The following is a 22070-nucleotide window of genomic DNA, read 5'->3' as shown; positions in this document are numbered from 1 at the left end:
CAAACCATATTTTCTGCACTGGGACTTTCTATTTTGAATATAAAAGCATAGTTTATGCTTTTATATCCAAACTCATAGTTTGCTTATTTTCTGCTTTGAGGATTAATTGGAGGGATGAAGCTAATTAGTTAATCTGAAACTGGCCTTTCATTGATTCAAGTTATGCAGGCATTGGCAAATTTGTCTGCTCTGACTCTGAGGTGATAAGCTTGTAAGCGTTTATTAGGGGTAAGTGATTTTTTTCCAGGGATGATGCTTTAACAGATAAAGAATTAGAGATAAAAATTCATAGAACAAGCAAGCCTAAACTTATAAACACATTCAAATATGGATACTCAGTGAAGCCTGGGATAGCTCTATCATTGAAAAGGACTTTAATTTTTTGATCTTTTTCAATTGTAAATCCTGTGCAGTAAACGTGTAGTTATTAGCTATGGAGTCACTTGGGTTTCGGTAGTGCCTCTGTTCTTTGAATGGAGCTGCCAAAGTCCATGATGACTCTTGCATCAAAGGAGGATAACAGTTTTTCTGAAGAAGAAGCTGAAATTGGAAAAAAAAAAGCAAAAGTTTTATACAGCACAGTTATTTAAAAAGCCTTCTTGGGGCTAGAACAGGATTAAATATCAATTAGTATAAAAAGAAAATACATAGGTCTGACATATATTTGACCACCAATCTATTTTTAGATCACAATGCTCTGCACATGTATAAGGATAATTCTACACAATCCTTCAGTAGTACTGAGTAGCGCATTTTTTTGCATAATCAAGGTCTTTTTTATAAATAAGAGGAGATAGTACATTATCTAGTCCTTTCTCCCATATCCCCATCTTGCTTTTCTTCTCCTTACATTTGCTTAAATTTAGAAAATTCCTATTCCTCAAGCCTTTGTTAATGACCTGCCTGCTTTTAACACTCAATCCTTGTAATAATTGAACAGTAGTACGAGTTAAAAAATTAAGCTCTTGTCTTTCTCTCACATCAGTAAGGCTTTGTAATAGATTTCTTCTGTCTGTCCTTTCCATGTTTTCTCAGGTGACTTGGTAACTATTGATGGACTTTTCATCAGTCCTGATGCCTGAGCTTCACTGAGATAGCTCACAGGCACATGAGAAGTGTCTCAAAATATCCTCAGAGATAAAAGTACATGATATACAACCATGAATCTTGGATCACTGGATCATTAAGGTTGGAAAAGACCTCCAAGGCCATCAAGTCCAGCCTTCGATCCAATACCACCATGCCCACTAAACCCCATTGCAAAGAATGGGAATTTGTTAGCACATGGAATGGGTGCATACCCTGACAGCAGGGGAGAGAGCACATACCTCATACAGGCCTGGAGGGGCATCTGGAGCAGAAGCAGAAGCAGTAGCAGACACAGAAGCACGTTTAGGTTCAGGTGCAGATGTGCGCAGGAATGGTAATTTCAGTGATCGCTTTGGACGACTCATATTGCACATGGAACTGCTTTGTGACTAGATGGAAATGAAAAACAACTTCAAAGATATTTATGAAATACTCTTTCAAAAAAAGGTTCATGAAGAAGGAACAGAGTCCCTCAGTCTTCATCGAAAATTACACCTTGCAACTTTTCAAATTTTAAGGAAAAGGCCATTCTGTGAGATGAGTTCCTCTGCAAAACATGTTTTTTGCAATCATTTGATGAAACTTCTAAACACCAGTATATGTCAGTTTAAAAAGAATCCTTCTTTTTATATCCCTGAAAACTACTTAAAATTATTTAAATATTTTAAGTTATACTAAAAATTCCACATGGAGTTTACAGTGGTATAAACGCTGGATATTAAAATATTAAGTCCTACCAGACTGCCAAATTGACAGTGAAACAGTCCAAGTTGTATGAACCATATTACTGGGGAGGTAAAAAAAGACCCACCAGATTTTTTTCATGTCTGTAATGACCAAATTTCAGTAGAAGCTATTGCCAGGATGCTGCTGGAAAAACAAATTGCTCACAAGTACTCTGAAAAGTGTTTTACTACAAATGTCAGGATATCTGATATGTTTTAGGAATATGTTCCACCTCTTTAAGGTGACAATACTTTGAGATGGCCTTCCAGGACTCCATACAAAGCCCTGTCAGGATATTTTCTCAGAATTATTTAGCCTCACAGTGCTTTAAGATGCTTTTGAATAGCAGCTTTCTTTAGTACAGGCCAAAGCCTCATCCATAGTCTGCTCTGAGTTTCCTAAATCAAATTTGTTTAGGAGATTCACAGGGAACAAATTCCTGAGCACACAGTGACACTATGAGGAAAAGGAGGTAGAAGTGTCCTGTATCTGAACACAAGTGAGTTAAATCACCATGAAAGAGGAAGTTATTACCCAATACAGTTATGTTTGAATAAGATACAATTTTTTTTACGATAATTATAACACATGTTTAGCACATGGTTATTGCTTTCTGATCTATCACTGAAAAATGAGGCTGCTGGACCATAGTTTTCTAGCAGGCAAAATTGTGCCCTCCTCAATATCAAATAGAACCCATTTAGAAATAAAATTTGAGAAAGGACTGATTTGATTTACCTTGTTGGTATTCCCCAGCATGCCTGCACACACACACAGAGAAATAGACATTATCACCGCCAGATACAACTCATTAAAGAGAGCATGAATTCCTTTTGATAAATGACTAAAGGATTGGGCCTTAGGGTACTTTAAAAACGAATAAGTGATACAGTTTATTAGGACATCCATTCATTCATTCTTAAAGGTACAAGAGTCATTAAAAAAGCCATTGTTCATTCTGAAACAACTCCTGACTTATATGCCAACTAACCTTTCAAACACCTAAATATTTTAATGAAGAAACCCTTAATAAGAAGTACATTATAAAGGATTAAGTCCTAAAAATATTCAACAAGAACATGTGTCTTTTAATGAGAGTTCTTTCAGTGTCAAACCACTAACCACCAGTAATGGCCAATTTCATCTGAAGTTTTGACAAAGTTATCCATCTTTCACAGTCACTACAAAAGGAACTTACCCTCAGGAGACTCGGGCTCTGTGATGGCTTTTTTTGCTTTGTTTTTTATGATTGCTTAGAATTTCTTAGTCCTCCCCCTCAGTGTGAACATCCTTGTTGTTACATGCACTGAAAAAGAATGAGAGACTCATTTCAGGTACTACACAAGGTGTCAATCAGCTTCTATCCCAACTGCTAGGAAGTAGACAAATTCCAGCTCTCCCATTCCTTGTTTACAACAGTAAGCTTTCTCTCCCTCCAAACTTCCATGCTCTTCTTTCTCTATTCCTCTCAAATTCACTTTTCACTTTAATCTTTCTAACGCCTCCCAGATATCCTTCCAGCAAGACTTTCTTCCACCCTGCTCTTTCCACTTTCTCCAAAACCAGCTTCCTCCCCACTGCCTGTTCTCTTCTAATGTCCCAGGGACTCTGGGACATTAGAAGCCATGGTTTACAGCAGAACCACACATTAATTGCCAAGAAGAATAAGCCCATGTCAAAAGGAATGGGAAAAGAGAAAGAGAGATATGCCCAGCATGCCTTACACATCCACAGGATGCCCAGGTGAGCAGAGTAAGAGCAGGTACTACCTGCAGGAGCCCTTGTTACCAGTCCCTCTGCCTGTCGCAGCTTGCTGAACTTCTCTGACTCTCTGCCTTTCAGTCCTTAGCTTTGTTGCCCCAGTTACAGCATAGCTGGTGCTTGGAGACAAAATTCCCTCCTCCCTCTCCTCCCCAGCAGAGAGGAAACAGCCCCTTTCAGTGTTGTGCCAAGCTGTGGTCAGGGAGAGTCAGTTGTGGAACCAATCACAAACTGCACAGGCTCCTTTTACCTCTGAAAGTTATGAAAAATTTAGTCCACTGAGATACCAGAGATATTCTAACTTTTGCATGAAAGTACTTTACAGAGCTCCCAGTGCAGCCAAGGCTCTATAAACTCAAATTTTCTTCAGAAGAATCAGAAAAAAAAAAGAAGATTCAAATTATTCAATCCAAACACCTCCACCACTTTTCCACCATTCAGAATCAAACTCCCTGAAGATATGAAGACAGCAGGTGGGATACTCCCAATTCCTCTAAGCCTGTATGCATTTGCCTCCCACTCACAGTCATCACTATGTCCTGAAAGAATCTTCCATCACATTCCTCCACAAATGGGAATTACAACCATCCAACATGAAATCTAGCACAGTCTCTTAGTAGTTACCCTCAACAGGGGCCTTGTACATGTTCTGCAAACACAGCAAGAGTTCCACTTTAAACCCTCTCCCATAATTTTTGCTATTTTTCATCTGATTTTCTGTAAGCTGTGAGAATGGCTGATATCCCTGAGTTAACAGCACAGTTTCCCTCATATCTTGCCCTTATACCATCTACAAGTGGAACACTGTTGTTGGCCATTGTTCTTTGCACACAGGCCAGCAGTGCAGGGTACAGAACCAACTGCTGGTAATTGCTTGGCTAATGTGTGCTCTAAGTCTCCAAATATTTCAGTGCTGGTTTGCAACATGAGTATTTTCCTGCCAATTGGAGCTGACACTGGCATGAAGACAAGCTCAATTAAGCAGCAGTTAAGAGTAACTACTGTTCCTCTGAGTACATCAACTCAGATGCTCATATATGCATGCCTTTCAAAGTTGAATAAATTATTTGTGCTGCTTGAAAACATTAAAACTAGTTATTTTGTATGGAGGAAGATTATATATGATTTTTTTAGCAGAAGAGATAATTATGCATAGCAAGAAAATCATTTACTAAGAAGTGTAAGACTATCTTCAAAACTGCAGCTATGGCATGCTTGAAAACAGCCAGCAATTTAAAATTTCCAATATACTTTAAACTTGGTGGCTCCATTAAACTTCAGAGTGCCGTTATCACTGGATTATGTCACACTGTAATTCTGCCAGTTAGTTTTCCCTATGCTTACTTTTTAAAAAAGTGTACAAAACCAACAAATACAAATTGATTATTACATACCCTAGTGTACCAGGAATATCAATACAGTATGCTCTTCAATAACATGAGAGATAAACACATTAAGAGTTCAAGCAAAATACACTTGCCCTGACCAACCTTCTTCTTGCAGGTATCTGATGCTGGGCTTTTAGACCCCAAGGTCCAAATTTGTGTTAATATCCAAATCTTACTCCCTCTGTCTACACAAATCCTTGTATCTGCAGAGATCATTGAAATCAGCACCTCAAAGACACAGAGTCCAACACTCTGGTAAGTCTAACCTCCCACACTTCATAAAACCTCTTTCTGCATTAATTCCCAAATTAAGCACGCTATTTATTTTGTCGCCTTTGAAAAAACTATTCATGAAACCATTAACATTCAGTTTTGTAATACTCTCATAGGTGGCACCAATTAAATGACTAAAGCAGTCATGACAAGCATGAATATTTAACTCATTTCTTATGATATTCTGATGAAATTTACAATTTACAGCATGACAAATCTCGTGTAGCAGAAGCTGGGAATTCACTGGAGCCTCACGCTTGCATGTTAACAGCATCATGATGATCTGGAGAGCAGCCAGGGCAAACCAGCGTGCGACATACCTCAGCGAGCATCGTGCCGAGAGCAGCCCCAGCCAAACGCTGAGACACTGCGGGACACATTGCTTGTAGCCTAGCTGAATTCTTAAAGTAATTACTCCTCCCATGGCACATCTCCCCGGACAGGTTTGCCACGCGGGCACCAAAACACCTGGAGGCAGCAGGACAAGGTGAAACGTGTAGGGACAGGCAAGCAGGCCGGGGGAAGGCGGCTGTGCAGGTGAGGTGTTTCACGGCAGCCCTGCCGCCGCTCCTCACGGCGTGACTGAACACTCCCAGTTCCCCGCCAGCTGCCTCCCAGCCTGGGGAATGTGGCATTAGTGACACCCACGGAGGGATTGCCGGCAGCCGGAGCCGTGAGGCGCAGTACCGAACCCTGCCGGGGCCGAGCGAGCCTCTGCACGCCTCCTCAGCGGCACCGAGACCGCGCACACCCTCATTTTGTGCCCTCAATTCCGAAAAGCTTCAGGCTGCGTGTCCTAAAACAACACAAACCTCTAGGACACTCATGAGGGTGCCCGGACTGAGCGGCTGAGGTAGGGCCGGGCTGAAGGGCAGGATAGCAAAGGGGACGCGAAACAACACCAGAGAGGTATCAGCCATCGCCGCCAAGCCCCGGCGGCCCCTGCAGCCCCGGCCGGGCGCTGCACGCCCACAGCCGCGCCAGGCGGGCCTGCCCTGCCCTGCCCGGCCCCCGCGGGGAGGAGACAGCGGCGGGAGGGCGGCGGCGCTCCTCAGCCCCGGCAGGGCCGGCAGCCGGCGGCGAGCGGCCGAGCGGGGCCGCGGCCCGGCGGGCGGCAGCCGCAGGTGAGCGGGACGTTCCCGGGGCCGGCGCCGCCCCGCTCCGCCAGCGCGGGCTCCGGTTCAGCGGGAGGGCCGCGGCCCTCAGCCGTGCGGGAGCGGGGCCGGGTCCCCGCTTACCTCCGGGGGACTCACGGCGGGCACCCGCTGTCCGCCCGCAGCGCCGATTAGCGGGGTGGCTGCGGCGGTGATTAGAGGGGTGGTTAGTGTGCCCTGGCCGCGGCGCTGGGTGCTCGCTGCAGGCCGCGGGCGGGGGCGGAGGTAACGCCCGGGCTCGGGTGCGCCCCGCGGGCAGCAAGGGCTAACCGCTGGGTGTGACAGTGCCTGTGCCCAGGAGGGCCGCGGGTGTGCGCAGGGACACAGCAGCCACACTGCAGCGGTGCCGCTCGGGCTTGCAGACAGGAAAATGCCTCCTCAAACCTTCCCCTGCTCGAGGTTCCCCTGCAACAACAGCTGGAAATTGCATGGCGACAGGGAGATCGTTGAGCTGAGGTTTCCTTTTAAATGCACACAATTAAATGTGTTAGGAGCGTTTGGAAGCATTTTGCCTTTATATGCACAGTTTTGAGGCTGTACGGGGAATGCTTTCAATGCTGAGCACAAGGATACTCGCAGGAATAAGTCTCATTAGTGTGCTACCGGTTTCCAGCACCAATAGCAACAAATTGTCCATACAGCTAGTTGGAAGTGATGTTTTTACTGGTAAGTCAGTACCCTGATGGGTAAGCACGGGGTTAATGTTATAAAGGAAGAAGGTGAGAGTCACCTGTATGTTGCTACTTGGATTTGGGCGTTTCAGAAGATCTTGCAGGGACAAGCCCTTTACATTAGATGTGCTTTTGTAAAAGTAATGTTTTAGACAGTGTGTATCACTTCTTTTGAAACCTGCATTCTCTCTTTGTGCAAAAGAAACATTTCATTTTCAAAAAGCATCTGTATGAGCCTGTTACTAACTGGACCTTAATTTTAAGGGAAATTGGATGGCTGAGTGAGGACTGGCTATTCAGAAGAGTTTGTGGCTGAGGATTAATAACATGTCTAAAGAAATGCAGGAACTACAGAAGCACTGGCACTCCGTGGTGCAAACCATCCACAGCAACGCAAATGTAGGTCTGGATTGTAATTTTATATATTTATAAAGCTCCTGCTTTCATAACTATCAGGACATCACACCCTGATTTATTTAAATGCTCTCCCTGTTTTTTAAGTGAACACTGTGAGGCCTATGGGAAGGCCTGTCCTCCCACACCTTCAGTCAAGAAAAAAGGAAGCCTGTTCTGCTTTTTTGTGTTCTACTGGCATAACCCTTTGAGATAGTAGAGTGGCATTTTATTGAAATGGTTGTACTGCTATAAAAAGAACTAAAACTACAATATATGTTTCCTTAAGGGAAGGGAAATTACTGCAGCAAAATTTCAGTGTACAGCTATGGCTGCCTCTGTAAAAAAACTTTTTTTTTTACTAGTAACATTATTAAATTCTTAACAACTCTCTGATACAGACATGCCTGCACTGTACTTAGATTCCATAAATGAGCAGGTTGCAGATATTACTAAACCATGGCTAAAAGTTGATCACTTTTAAACATTGCAGTTTTTTTTAATTAATAAATAGAGTTCTCTAGCTCAAAATAATGGTTGCAGAAACCCCAGTTCCACCACCGCAGCTAGACTGATTTATTTTTTTACTTGTCTTCGGATTGGTTGGGGTTTTTGTGGGTTTGTTGTTTTTCATAATTTGTGCAAGAACAGAACTGGGAAGTCCAAGAGAAACATGTCTGTTGTTTGTAGAATTATATTTGCTCTGAAGTTATCCAAATTTGCAGCAAGTCCCCATGCTTTTGAAACAGAGGCAGCAGCTGCTCCCTATTCAAGCTGCAGACTCACAAAAGGATCCTACCTGTAGTTTGCCACATGAGCAGTGATCTGTGAAAGGTATCTGTGACAAGAGATTAAAAAAAAAATCTGAACTTTTTTTCTTTCACCCACAGGTCGTTGCCTTTATGAATTCTCGTGTTGGCCAGTATTTAGATGACCATCCTTTTGTTGCCTTATCACTCCTGATGTTTATTGCAGTGTCAGCTATTCCTGTTGCATTTTTCCTGGTTTTTGTTGTTATGACAGCTGTAATGGCCTGTATTGGTGTGATAGTCATGGAAGGTACTGTATGCATTCATGTGCATTTACCTCTTCCCTTTTAAGGCATATTATCATTTCCTTTTTTTCTTCTTCCTTGTCGAAATCTGAGTCCAAACCATTGATGATTTCTGGGTGTAGTCCTCAGATCTCAGCAGTAGTAAAACTCTTAATACAAGAACAGTAATCTGATTAAGTATAATCTATACAGGGGAAATCCTATTTTCCTTTCTAGTCTCAGCCACCAGGATACATCTAAACCATTTATCTTGAGCATGCATAGCTTTTATAGAAGCTAGCCAGATGATTGAGGAAGGCTGTTTTCCCAAATGGTTTGAAATTGGGGTTATGGGAGAATGTCAGCTCTTCTAAGTTACTTGTGTATAAACTTGTTTAAATAACAAACTGATGTTGTTTTATTAGGTGTTGTCATAGCCATAGGTGGCATAGCCCTTCTCTGTGTGCTGTGTGGCCTGGGGGCACTGTCCCTGGGAGTTTCTGGAGTGCTGAGTGTTTCTTACATCGCATTTTCAACTCTGGTCAACTACTGGTGTGCATCAAGGTGAGTATGGGTGTCTTGATCCATGCTTGGATTTCAAACTCTGCTACTGTACTATTGCAGTGATTGCTTCATTTATTCTAAATGAGCCACTGTTGCTTAGTTTAACAAGCTGTCTGGTCATCGATAGGTATTTTAATGAGTGCTAATACATGCCCTTTGTCCTGTTTGGGAAAGGTGAAATGTAAATGGTCTTTAAATGTGAGTGTGCTAACACAACATGACATCAGGCAGTAAAATACAACTCCACTCCAACGTGTTGCTTTAAATGTCATTAAAATCCACTGGCAAGCTGAATTTTGTGTAGAGGCTAAACCTTTTGCAGTTCTTCCTGCATGATGATCTAGCTATCTCTGCTTACTGGAGTAAGGGACCAAAATTAGTTGTAGATTTGGGAGAGGCAGAGGAGTACTAGGGAGCTAAAAGGAAAAGTGTGGTCAAAATAAAAATAACAGGTTTTGCAGGATAGTGCAAAGGTGCAGGGTGCCAGTTGTGCTTCCCAGGACTTTGGGCTTAGAGGCCTATTTCAGTCATCATTGCCTGAGCCAGGCAGCTGGGAGCTGCTGGCTGGGAGCAGGAGGCAGCAGCAGGCTGTGCTGGAGTGCCACCTGTGGCCCCCTGGAATACCTGCCAGGGAAGGAAGCACACTAATCACTGAGGCAGGGGGAAGAGCAAGAAGAAAATCACAGCTGCTCCCTTCTAGGCTTTCTCAGTTTGCTCCTTCAGCAGAGCTGTGTTTGCACAGCTCTCAGGGACACACAAAGCTGCCTGAGATGGCAGCAGGGTGACAAAAGCATGGTACAAGGCCCAGTGTGCTCACACTTGTTCCAGAGCTTGGTACCAATTCTCTAGGGCATGCTGCCAGGTCCACAACATTGCTCACCAGTTCCAGAAGATTTCCCTTTTCCATAGCATACCCAAATGCACGACCCCAACCTACACATCAGCCATACTGACCCACAGCTTTGATGTTAAAACAGATAATACCATGTATTTTTGCGTTCCTCTATCTTTTAAGAGAAACTCAGGTAGACCAGGAACAGATGTAAACCTTTCTGGGACTTCTGGAATATCTCAGATTGCTCAGTTTTATTGAGCAAAAAGTTAAAAGACAATAATCTTAGGGAAGAGCAGACTATAAAACCATTCTTTTCTCTTGTATACAGGGGGCAGGTAAGAAAGCAAGATGTTAATGGAAGTTTGCCACAGAAGAAGCCTGGCTTGGATCTTTCTGCCAATACTGGAAAGACTGAATAAGGAGGTTTCTCCCCACTTCCTCCATAGGCACATAGCTGTGCAATTCCAGCCTTTGCTATGTAACTGTTTACTCATTGCTCATTCAACCATTGTGTACTCCTAAAAACTGAGGGGAAAAAAAAAAATCAACATACATCTTACACTGGCACTGTAAAAGGGATATTAAGTGTAACCAATAAGCAGCTGTTCATTGCAATAGTAAGTGTATGTGCATGATGGAACGTTCAACATGTTTGGTAAAGGCATGTAATAATAACTGGTACTGTTAAGTCAATGGCAAGTAAGTAGACAGGAAGGGGAAGGAGGTATTTCACTCATTAGTTACTGGAGTTCTGAATGTACTCTCTCTAGTACATAGCAGTGGTCATTTTGATACAGAAGTGTCAAAGTTTAGAACATTAGAAACATGTGAATGTGGAAAAATATTTGTTAGCCTTAACAACCTTTGTTAAGTATGAGTACACCACACCAATGCTTTATATTTATTATACAGGGAAAAGGGGGTTGGACATATGTCATGGTGTAAGCTTTTATCTACTGTTAGCTTTTGTGTTATTCCAGAGGGATATTTTCCTTATTCTCATTGCCTCATCATATCAAGGGTGTGCTTAGGTCTTACATTTTTTCCTATTTGTTTAGGTATTTAAAGTGCTGGGTTTGCTTCTCAGTTATAACGTTGTGTATGTTATTTAAACTTTTTTCATTTTTGCAAATGCTATATTTTTATGCATTAAGAAGGTATCTAACTATACTAGTTTATTAAAGTGCTGTTTGTTTAACCAGATTGTCTTATTAGTCTTTTTATTCTACAGTAAAAACTTTTTCACATCTCCTTCTAGGAAGGCTACATTTGGAGCTAAGTTTTTCTTCTCGATTAAAGTATTTTATAAGGCCAACATTGCTGAGCCCAAACTGCAGATTACTCCCCTTCTCCTGCCTGTAAAGGAAATGCAGAAGTCTAAGGTCTAAATTAGTTTTACATGAACGAACCTTCTGCTTGACTAAAACATGGACAGAAAGCCTACCTGAGCTGTAATGTACTCCACCCAGGAGTGGTGGTAATAGTTTCAGCCCTTAGGGTAAGCTGGCCCCACACTTCAACAGTAGAGTGAAATAATCCCTAGAAGATTTTCAGGAGCCCTTTGTTTTAATGGCACATTAATTCAGCAATCATTACAAAGAGCCAACCATCCCTCAGGCAAGGCTGCCTGCAAGAGCTTTCCAAGAGACACTGCAAGAGACAGCAGTAAAGCCCTTACACCTGTGTCAAGTAACAACACTCAAAATCTTTATATAGCACAGCTCATGGATGGATACACAGCTGGATCCTTTCCCCTGAATTTCCTTTATACCCTCATCTTCTGCTGAAGACTCATTACTCAATAACTTATTTTAGTGTCTGCTGATTTTAAGTCCCACTCACAAGTCTGACCCCACATGAACCATTTCCTTCTGCATTTTAAATTTGTTTTTCATTATATAATTAATTCTGTGATCAGCACTATCAGGAGCTAAAGATGTGAATTCTGTGTTACCTGCAGGTAAACTTGGAGCAGTTTCACTCCTGCTGCCCTGACCTTTGCGTGCTTACCAGCCTGTCATTTCAAGGCTTCTCACTGTGTCCTTTCATCAAGGGCTGCTTTCTGTGCTGTGCCATCACCACAGTGTGGTTTTCAATAGAGAGATACTGAAGAAAAAACTAGGTCAGCATAGAGTAGGTGTTTTTACTGGAGACAGTAAGGCCATCGCTTAAAAGGAGGGCAGAGGTTGTTTTTTTCTTTAAATTATTAAACGCTGCAGTAGAGCTAAGAAGGTCTTAGCAAGACAGGCTGGGGAGATGCTGCCAAGTCTCCTTTTCCTCAGTTGCTCTCTCAGCTTTCTGCAGAACAGCACCAACCCCACAAGAAACTAGCAGGAGACTCCCACCCCAGTGGCACAATTCCCAGCCAGCTCCTCAGCCTACCTCATCCCACACAGATCTAGTTCACTGCCCCTTATTTTAGGTATAGAGATGCCTTAATATGCAGCCACTCTTGTGGCCCTACATCCCAGGGGACCCCAGACATCCAAAATCTGAGATTTGGAGGAACCAACTATGGTATGGTTCCTGAAACAGCTGCTTGAGCTCAGGCTGCAGAGTCAATGCTGCATCCACTTGCAGCAGATTCCCTTATTCCTCTGCCTCCTTTTGCAGCACCATCACTCCCACTTCATCCTCCCCTGTATCAGAAGAGAGGGACATCTGCCTGAATGCAGGAAAGAAATCTTTTTTACTTACACGTGAGCTTAAACTTTCTACACTTTAGCAGGGGACAGAGAGGCAGCAGCACACATACAGAAAGATCCTGTGTTTTTCCTGATTTAAATGAATTACATGAGTCTTCATTCAAACCACAACATCCAGGGTGGTTCAGTTACGCTCTTTGTGGGAGAGCTATAGTTAACCCTCCCAGAGGGGAGCTCTGTCATGTGCCACATCTGAAATCTTTCCTGAGGCAGGCAATATCAGCCAAGGGCAGAAACCAGGCAAGAACAACCTTCCCCTTTGACCTAAATGACTGTCACCATGTGCAACCTCTTTGTCTCTGCTCCTCAGGCAGTAAAAATAGTACAAAATACAGTAGTCAAAGAGCAAAAGAACAGCTCTCAGTGGTTCCATTTCTGAAGGTACCAGAGTTATTTTCAACACCCTCACTAATGCAAGTCTGCAGATTCACATATTCAAGATACTTAAGAAATATTTTAACTTACTGGAATATAACTAGCATGTTTACATTCACAACTATCACTGTAACATTATTTAGTAAACTCCAACCATCCTAGAGCAGAGGTTCAAACTCCATCAATGAGAAACAAGGAAACTTCTCTAGCTGAGCAGGTACTGAGATCTTTTCCCCACACTTCAGAACAAGAAGGATGGAGAGGGGAAATATTAAGAGTATTAGCCTTATGTGGGGCAGAAGAGCTACACACTCCATACAGTTAAGTATAACATACTGTCAAGTGCTTAAATCCTCTTCATCAAGCACCACTTACCTGGCTTCTGCAGAAACACTTCATACTCCAGCCAAGTGCTAAGTCAACAGAACTTAAGTATAGCAGGTTGTTTGCTAGACAATCATTTCAACCCTAACTTCTATCAAGCTGATAAACAGTAACTGACTTGCAATTAAGTGGCTCCAATGTGAGATTCATAGTTTCATTGTGTTTATATAATAATTTCAATTAAACATCAGCTTAAAGTCTGATGATTATAGTGTCAGTACTCCATGCTCTCTTTGCATGAAATACACATTACTATTTAGAAAATGCACCCTGAAATCTTTTGCATTAAGAATAGTTCATTAATAATGGTGAAGTCAAGTAAGGGCTGTGGCAGACAAGCCCCCAGCCCGTGCTGTTTATGCACAGCATGTTTGAGAAGTGGCAGGGTCTGGCCACTGACTTGATCTGAAACACTCAGAAACCAGAGCTGGACTTTTGATGATCACTCTCCCTGCTCACACAAAGTTGCCAGACAATGTTTAACCTAAGGCTGTTACACTCCTGCTGCAAAGCACTTCTGTTCTGTCACATGCAATCATATTTTATGCCTGATTTCCTTGGCTATGCAAGGCAAAGCATACAAAATACAAAGTGACTGCATGACAAACTGCCTCACCTCAGGTGGACAGTGTTACATCTACAGACAACGCTGTCAGTATTGCAGACACAACAGCTTTAGCTGTACTCACACACTTTTTTCCTCCCCCAGTTTGACACTCCAAATTACAGCACACCTGGTGCTCCTATTAAGTCTCCAATGGAACTTCCAGCCATCAGAAGATCAGCTCTGGCAGCAGGAAGAGTCTGTTCCACTTTGGTTTTTCTAATGTCCTTCTAGACTGCTGCATTCAGAAAAGAGAGGCTTCACTGTATATCTCCTTCAAAGACTTTATGTAATGATCTGGATTCCCATAGACAGGGGAAAGGGTTTTCTGTTACACTAATGTTTTAACACAAGTGCTTGCTAGCCAATTTCAATAAAGCCAGGTTTTAATTTCCAGCTACAGCTCAGGGCTCATGCTTACAAGAGCAGCTGGAAGAGCTACTCATTCTGCAGATAGTGGCACAATGAGGATTTTTAAAACCCAGTTGAATGGAATCACAATTGTGAACAGTGATAAGCAATTCAAGAAAGGAACTTGGCTGCAAAGTTCAACAGGAATTTAACATAGCAATGGTCTGTTTCAGAACAAAGGCTCTCAGGAAATTAAGTATTATAGTCATTGTTAAAGGCAAATATACAATAAGGAGATATTCAGAGGATGAGCAGTGTTGATTTGCATAACTAGATGCAGGAAAGGGAATACATGACAGACATGATTAACCAAGTGACTACTCCAAGTTTATTTGGAAATACACACTAGTACACCACATTTACCATGTATGCTCTTCTCTTTAGGCACTTCAGAAAACCCAAAAATAGCAGCATTGTGGCCAGTGAGAGAACACCAACAGCAGTCATTGCAAGGCCAGCCCAAGCCTCCTTGCTCAGGAGAGTGCTCCCTGCAAAGCAAGAGGAAAGGCAGTTTATTTGGGGAGTCAGCCCCTCACTAATCCCTCAGCAGCACCCTGGCTCAGTACCTCGGGCTGCAGACCACTCTTCTGGCACCAGGAGGACAGGTCCCCACAGGCTCACCACAGCAGGGTTCATAGCTGCCATCCCACTTTCTGTAACAGAAACACAGCCTGGTTGAACCCTGCAGGGCAGTGGGTTGTCTTGGATCAGTGCAACTGAAAATAATCAGACACTACCTCTCCTGCTTCTGGATGGCCTTGGGCATCTTGGTATGCACAGTGGGGAGTCTGGGTTGAAACGGTCACAGAGGAGAACACTGCAGTGGAAGTACACCTGGGACAGAGAATGACTTAAATAAGTCCATTCATTTTGAGACAAGAACTAGCTCCTACTACTGCTCCAAGTAGGGGGTTAATGTCACCTACCAGGCCAGGAAGGGCTTTGTTACCAGAGACAAAAGCAAAAGTCTTCACTTCCAGCCTTTGGCGATAGTTAGCATAGCTGACACCACGTCCCACAGGGTGAAACACAGTCCTGTAGCTGTCTAGGTCATACTCACACCTGCCAGTAAATAACAACCAAGTCAGAACATTAGTGTAGAAAGGTTTGGGATGTTGGTGTTGACTTCTTTAAGCAGCAGGTTAAGACTCTACCTTCTTCCTACAAATTCCAGCATCCAAGGGCAGTACCTGGAAAACGCTCCTACTTGGGGCTCTCTTACTAAAGAGGGAGTGGGGGAAAATTGGGGAATCCTCCCACACACTGCAAAAGGAGCTTTCATTTGTATGGCAGGACACTCACCCATCAACAACAATATTCCACTGGGGAAGTGATCTTGGATCTTGTGAGGCTGTTGCCCAGCAGTCATCCAGCACCAAGTGGAGCTTGGGGTCATTGCGGTTCAGGACCTGAACTTCCAGGAAGATGGGCTGCCTCAGGTACCTCACTATCGGGTATTGATCCTCACGGTAGGGCTGCCTGAACGAGTCCTCTGCAAGAGCCAAAGCCCTGTAAAATAACTTGGCGGGCAAAGAGGGTCTCTAGCTCTTCAACAGCAGCTGCTTGAACAGCTACTGTCTGCCCTAGGGCCACAGATTTGAGGCATCTGCTTCACAGAGCATGGATGGGCAGGAAGGCAGCACTTTAGGACAGTAGAAGCCCACATACCAGAACAGTTCACTCATACACCCTCCCCTCCACAAGCTCCAGATGCTTCCCAGCCACTGAGCCCAGAGACCGACTTACCTGGGTAGCTTAGAAGAACTAAGGAGAGGGAGCCCTGGTTCACTGCAGGAGGCGGAGGAGGAAGGTCATCTACTTTTACAGTGAGGGAGGCTTCACCATTGCTGAAGGAGCACATGACTGTTAACCTGTAACAAGGAAGGAGCAGGTAAGTCAAAAATTGGTATATGGGTAATATAATACTGGATAGCCTAAAGAGGTTTCCAGACACACCTGAATTCACTGTCCCTCGAGATCCTGCCCAGAGGAAGGTCTGTCGATAATGCCCTCACCTCATTCTCATAATGAATCTTCTCCCCATCAGACTGTGGGTAAATAACAGCATTACTGAGGGCATTCCCAGTGCCTGAATCCCATGTCAACCCTGGCCACTCACTTACCCAAAACCTGGTCCCACACCCCTTTAGTGGGACATGAAACCAAACCCTGTCGTTCAAAGGTGACTTGTAGGCTGGCCGACAGACAGGATCTCTGAGCCTGAGTGTGTCCAGATCCAGCAGTGGGGTGGTACTGTCAGCCAGGACTTCAAAATCCATGTACCCATCCTGGGTGCACACAGCAGCTGTAACAGAGGTTCACATAGGTTTTCATGTGAGTCATTTACAGCTCCATCTGCCAGGGGCTGTTGGTGAGGTGAACTGATCCAACACAAAGCATGAGAATGAGCACTGCTGAAGGATCACACCTGAGCAGCACAGGAGCTGAGGGGCTGCAGGAGTCAGGTACTTACCCAGTGGTGTGTGCTGCTCACAGGGACACTCAGGGTGCACCACCATAGCCACAGTCTCCCCATGGAAGTGAAAAGCCAGTTTCAAAGAGGACATGTAGTACTCAAGTCCTGAGCAGCTCTCCCCAGGTAGCTGAAGGACAAGAGTTACTCTCTGGAGTGTGACTACAAGAGCTCATTTTAACACACACACACCTGTCAGAGCTGATTAATAAGTAATCTGAGCCTGAAGAGCACCTTGGGCTCAGGGGAAGCTCATTTGCATTGCTCCAGACACACCAAATACCTACCCCCTCCAAGAGGAATATTTTCACCTCCACCTGTTTTTGCCAAAAGACTCCAGGAAATCCGTTATTTTGGGTGATGCCTACCTATTACAAAATCAGTTTGCATTTATCCTCATCACTCCTGCCCTCAGTCAGCCACAGGGCATGACTGACTTGACAGATGCTTAGTCAAGGTCAAAGCTACTCTGCTCTGGGTCTCAAAGTACCAAAGAATTGCAGTCACACCAACACCTGTGACTCAAGGGTCAGAACTCACCCTAGACTTCAGGACTCTCTTGCTAATATGCAGCCTAATCCCTCTCTGTGTGTCCAGAGTGATTCCATTTTCCTGAAGATGATCCATGGGGATTGTCTTATTCTCCACATCCACAGCCATAAGGGTCCCAGGAAAGGCTGGGATGGCAACAGTCATGTGTGTTGCATTACAGATTGCTGGACCTGCAACAATATCTTTGATAAATATAACATCAGCTTCCCTGGAGCAAAAGCAGGTCAGGTTCTGACTTTCTCCATGCATTACCTGGAGCACAAAGCATTCTTGACTCTGCAGTCAGTCTGTGCTCAGGAGGACCATAGGAGAGCTTGAGTGCCACAGTGTAGAGCACCTGATCATTGTGCTGACAAAGAAGATGGAGCTCTATTAGACAGTGCTCAGCTCCTGAGCTATCGTAAGAACAAGCCCAGAGGGCCATGTACTACATCAGGTTTGGGTTTGCTGCTATTCATGTTTGCAGCAGCAGTTTCTTCCCACCTCCCCCTTCCTAAAAACAGCAGCTGATCATGAGACTGCCAGTCAGATGTTCACAGGACTGGCTGTGGCTAGAATTCTGCTTCTGGAGATTCCCACTCACTGTGCTGCTGTCTGGGGTGCACAGTGTGCCTCCCCATTGCCTTGTGTCAGGCAGTTCAGTGGCAGCTGTGCAAAGTCAAACAGCTTTGCACACTCCAGCTCAGCACTGCAACAGCTTGGCATCAGCTCTGGCCATGGCCTGAAGATGCTTTCCCAGGTCTCAAGGAGGGACACAGTGCTGCCCTAACAGAGGCTGGGTAACTCCTCAGCACTGATTCTCCATTCACATACCTTGTAGGACACAACTCCAATGGCAGCAAAGGCCACCTGAAAGATCAGGTTGTGGCCATCAACTATAAAGTTATAGCCTTGATGCATGGCATGCCCAAGGCTCAGCTGATGTGTTCTGCTTCCATCATCAACTGACAGATTCCAGGACATTGGAGTTGCTGGAACCTGCAAAGCAAGAGATCCTTGCTTAGGGAGGGAAGACACAGAAGCATCAAGGCATTAGATTTTCACCCTGCAGGGCTGCCACCTCTCAGGCTTTATATTCAAGCTCCCTATATTGACAGTATAGAACTAGGCTTCCCAACAAGATGCAAGTACCTCAAATACCTGCTCCAACTTGGAGACATCAGGCTCAGTTTAGGCAAAAAACCCAGGCATTCCCCCCAGCTCCCTTCACAAGGCAGAAGGAACATACCATATGCTCATCACTGAGGCTTGAAATGAGTCCTGGGAAGGTAACCTGAAGCACAGCACAAGAATTAGACTACAGCAACTTGCAGTGTTGTAGCCACAAAGCAAAATCTCTACTACATCATCCCAAAGGAGACAGCCAACATCAGCTTTCCAGTTTCCCCTGCAATAGGACTGGAGCCAGGCTGGTTGCATCATTAATGACCACTTGCAGACCAGCTCTCCAAAGAGCCAGCAGCCAAGCCAAAAGGAACATGCAGCCAAGAGACCTCCCTGCAGCTCACTGGAGCTTTCCCCAGCTTCCTGCAGATCCCAGACACAATTCCAGGAGACAGCCACCCTGCCTGGCAAGCCCCAGAGCAGGATCTACAGCACTCCCATTCCTCCACTTACTGCCATGAAGTCTTTTGTGCAGTTTGTTGTGCCAGCAAACACAGGAGTAGTGACTTCATCTGCATGAACACTGTCACAGTGAGTGCTGTAGGTGACATTCTTCTCCTCTCCCATTGTGTCATTCACCATCAGCCTCAACCAGAGCAGGTGCTGGCCATGCTACAGACAAGAGACATTCATTAGAAAGAGGCAGCAGTATTCACTACAGAATGAGGGTAGCTAAAAACCATTGGGACTGAACTCTAACTTCAGAGGTGGTTTAGGTGTTTGTACCAGTGCAAGGACAAGAGAGTTCTTGTTTTAAAAGCCCAAAGGAAAAAGGAAAAGCTCTCTAGTAATGCAAGGGGCACAGGGTTAGGTTGAAGAGCAGAAGATACAAAGATAACTGCAGAAATCAAGAAGAAAACTCCAGGGTGTTGTAGGTTGTAGTGCTAGAGAATCAGCTATCAAAAAAACTACAAACAACTAAGCTAACAAACAGCAAAAGAGTCTTTTGGTACTTTAAATACCTAAAAGCAACAGGTAGAAGAAGTAAAACATCTGGTTTTGGCCTCCCATTTACTACTCTGCCACAACAGCTATGATCAGCATGTGGTGTTAATTGCCTAATAATATACATACATTTAAATAGATTGGTCCTCTGAAACTCTTGAACCTGGTCCATCTCCCTACAAGATAACCTGTCAAGTAGTTCAACTCCTTTACAGGAGAACACAATATTTATGGCAGGTTCTGAGGGATTTAATCCATAGTTGAAAGAATAAGAACTTCAGTAGGTTTGGTTTTCTTTTTTCAACTTTTCACATGAAGTGTTGTTCTGTAAGCGTTTTAGATTAGCACAAGTATAAGTGTCCTCAGTCTTGAAGAAAGTTAGAAAGAGAAACCCTATTAAACCCAGTCCTGTCCAAGCAAAAAAAAAAAGAACAAATAAAAACCTCCTAACTCCATCCCAGCAGCTTCCCAGAATGAATCCCTTTACCTGCAGGCTAGTGCAGTTGACAAACAGGACTCTGAGTGTCAGCCTCTCATAATCCACAGTGGGGTCACAGGACACGATCTCCTCACCACTCACATCTAGGAGGGATGTGGAAGGTTAGCTCTGCAGCAGGCAGCTGTCAGCAGGAAGGGCCAGGGCAGCAGCAATACATACCAACAACACACACATGCCAGGAGTAGTTGCCAAGCTCTCTGGAAAACTCAACTTCCATCCCATCCCTATGACAGGTCACATTCCCTGCAGAGGGAAGAGCACCATGAGCTCCTGCAAAGCCTGCTGGAGGCACAAACCCTGCAAGCCCCCCAGCCAGCCACCCTCCAGAGCCCCTTTTATGCCAAGGCAGAGAGGAAGCAGCTCCAAGCAAACCCAAAGCCCACATCCCCACAACTGACAGCCCAGAGAGGACACATTACCCAAGAGATCCTGATCCCCCAGGCCAGCAGCACAGGGGGCTAAAGGCAGCAAAAATCCAAACAGGAGCAGCAACCTGCAAGGAAAAGAGAATCAGATGAGAGAGCAGCAAGGAAAGGATGCAGCTCCCCTTCTATCCCAAGCCACACTCACCACATCCTTGAGGTGCTCCAGCACTGCTGCTCCAACCCCATCTCTTCACTGCCACCACAAGCTTGGTCTCTGGCTGCCCAGGGAGGGTTTTATCAGCCCTGGCTCTGGCTCACACAGGTGCCACCTCTCTGCTGCCCAGGGAACAGAGCACTTGCACCTGCTGCTCCTTGAGTGGGGAGAATCACAGGACACCTTAAGGTGATACTAACTCTTTGACATGGGTTGTGGTTGCTTTCTATTTTGAAGGCATCCTTTTCTTGCTCTGATAATGAATTCCCTTTATTCCCTTGCTAGATATTTCATAGAAAAATGCATGTCTGTTTTGGCAATTATTTCTTTAAATGAAAATTTCTGTGCCACTTTGCTGTTCCTGTCCCTCACACATTGGCAGCAGGACAGCATTTGAGACATCAACGAGCTCAATATGGCTTTCCTTGTGACTGTTTGTAGCACTGCTGATGATATCATGTGGTAAAAGAATCCTTAAAACCAAGGAAAAGCAAAGAGCCTGAATGCCAGGTCAGCACTTGAGCACTCACAGCAAAAACTGCAGAAGTCCCTGTGACAACAGATAATGTCACAGCTTCCAGCCCTACAGTGTGCAGGCTCTGCAAGGGATGTCCTTGGACCCTCACCAGAATAGCAATCACGTCAAGAAGGTGTCACACTGAGCCTGGCATGGGTGACCCTCAGCCTGGTGTGGGTCAGACCCAGCCTGGCTGTGGGAACTGGCTGCTCAAGAGGAGATGTCCTGGGGCACAGCAGCTTTGCCTCCCTAAGAAGTGAAGAAATAAGCTTTTATTGTTGTTTTAAATGTTGTCATCATCTCTGAATTGTGTAGCCACGATTACCCAGTGTGACTAATTTCATTCTTCTCAAAGCCCATTAGTTCCAAAGATCTCATTAGGCAAGCAGAGACTTACTTGCCTCCCCTTGCATGGCCTTTACCATACCACATTTGGTGCTTATAAAAGTTGCAATGAGGAAATGTTGTGCTGGATAATACCTCCTGCAAAACAGAGGCACAACAACATCTCTGTGCAGATTTATGCTCCAAGTTATCTACAGCAACCTAACTGGTGATGCTGCAGCCTTTTAATCGAAATAGTTTGTTTAACTGGTAATATTTCATTTAAGATAGTCCTCAAATTAATACAGTAACACCCATATACACAGTAAAATCCAATAACAAATCAAAGCTGCCAGTTAAATAATTCATTAGTTTACAACACCATTTACCATCACAACAGAGTTTCTCTTGAGTCTGGTAAGACATTTCAATTGGAAGTGGAAGGGTTCTGAAGTTCTTTTCAAACACAAAAAGAAAAGCTTCATTCTAATTATCCAGGGAGTTCTAAAAGTTCACAATTTTGAGTTTTATTCTCAAAAGAATAATCTCCATTGAGGCTGAGAAATTTAGCTCATTTGCTGTTGAATCATTTACTGCATTTCAAGTTGAGGTTTTTGAATAGGACAAAGGTGAATAAGTACCAGGAGTTTG

At 44.2% G+C, this 22070-nt stretch overlaps 3 protein-coding genes across 4 annotated transcripts in view; 1 reads left to right on the top strand and 2 right to left on the bottom strand.

Moving 5' to 3' along the window:
• The window catches only part of DNAH3 (dynein axonemal heavy chain 3), a 62077-nt gene extending 58962 nt beyond the window's left edge, over positions 1-3115 (bottom strand). The window contains exons 1-3 of the mRNA XM_085074706.1: positions 3014-3115; positions 1329-1478; positions 336-540 (exon numbers count right to left, since the gene is read on the bottom strand). Of these exons, the coding sequence (XP_084930832.1) occupies positions 336-540; positions 1329-1463 (340 nt within the window). The 5' untranslated portion in view covers positions 1464-1478; positions 3014-3115. The remainder of the gene's footprint in view (positions 1-335; positions 541-1328; positions 1479-3013) is intronic.
• A 2829-nt stretch (positions 3116-5944) lies between these two features.
• LDAF1 (lipid droplet assembly factor 1) lies at positions 5945-11088 on the top strand. Of its 2 annotated transcripts, none has more exons than XM_085074705.1 (5): positions 5945-6090; positions 7327-7461; positions 8346-8514; positions 8914-9052; positions 10216-11088. In XM_085074705.1, exons 2-5 carry the CDS (start codon positions 7390-7392, stop codon positions 10304-10306), a joined length of 471 nt encoding a protein of 156 aa, XP_084930831.1. In that variant the 5' UTR covers positions 5945-6090; positions 7327-7389; the 3' UTR covers positions 10307-11088. The 2 variants fall into 2 exon arrangements, with proteins under 2 accessions (XP_084930831.1, XP_084930830.1); XM_085074704.1 differs by lacking the exon at positions 5945-6090 and adding an exon at positions 6220-6361.
• A 3583-nt stretch (positions 11089-14671) lies between these two features.
• Positions 14672-20690, bottom strand: ZP2 (zona pellucida glycoprotein 2). Its single transcript, XM_085074703.1, has 18 exons — positions 20570-20690; positions 20419-20492; positions 20159-20242; positions 19988-20082; positions 19009-19167; positions 18620-18664; positions 18205-18369; positions 17644-17740; positions 17380-17561; positions 16840-16969; positions 16490-16671; positions 16323-16414; positions 16113-16237; positions 15669-15858; positions 15293-15428; positions 15104-15200; positions 14933-15019; positions 14672-14854 (listed from the first exon to the last, which is right to left on the bottom strand). Exons 1-18 carry the CDS (start codon positions 20608-20610, stop codon positions 14712-14714), a joined length of 2124 nt encoding a protein of 707 aa, XP_084930829.1. The 5' UTR covers positions 20611-20690; the 3' UTR covers positions 14672-14711.
• Between the last annotated feature and the right edge of the window lie 1380 nt (positions 20691-22070).

Source organism: Lichenostomus cassidix, chromosome 14 (genome assembly GCF_008360975.1).
Source record: "Lichenostomus cassidix isolate B80296 chromosome 14, HeHo_3.0, whole genome shotgun sequence".
NCBI classification, from domain to species: domain Eukaryota; kingdom Metazoa; phylum Chordata; class Aves; order Passeriformes; family Meliphagidae; genus Lichenostomus; species Lichenostomus cassidix.
Note: the sequence above shows the minus strand (reverse complement) of the source record. Positions and strands in the feature narration are given on the sequence as shown.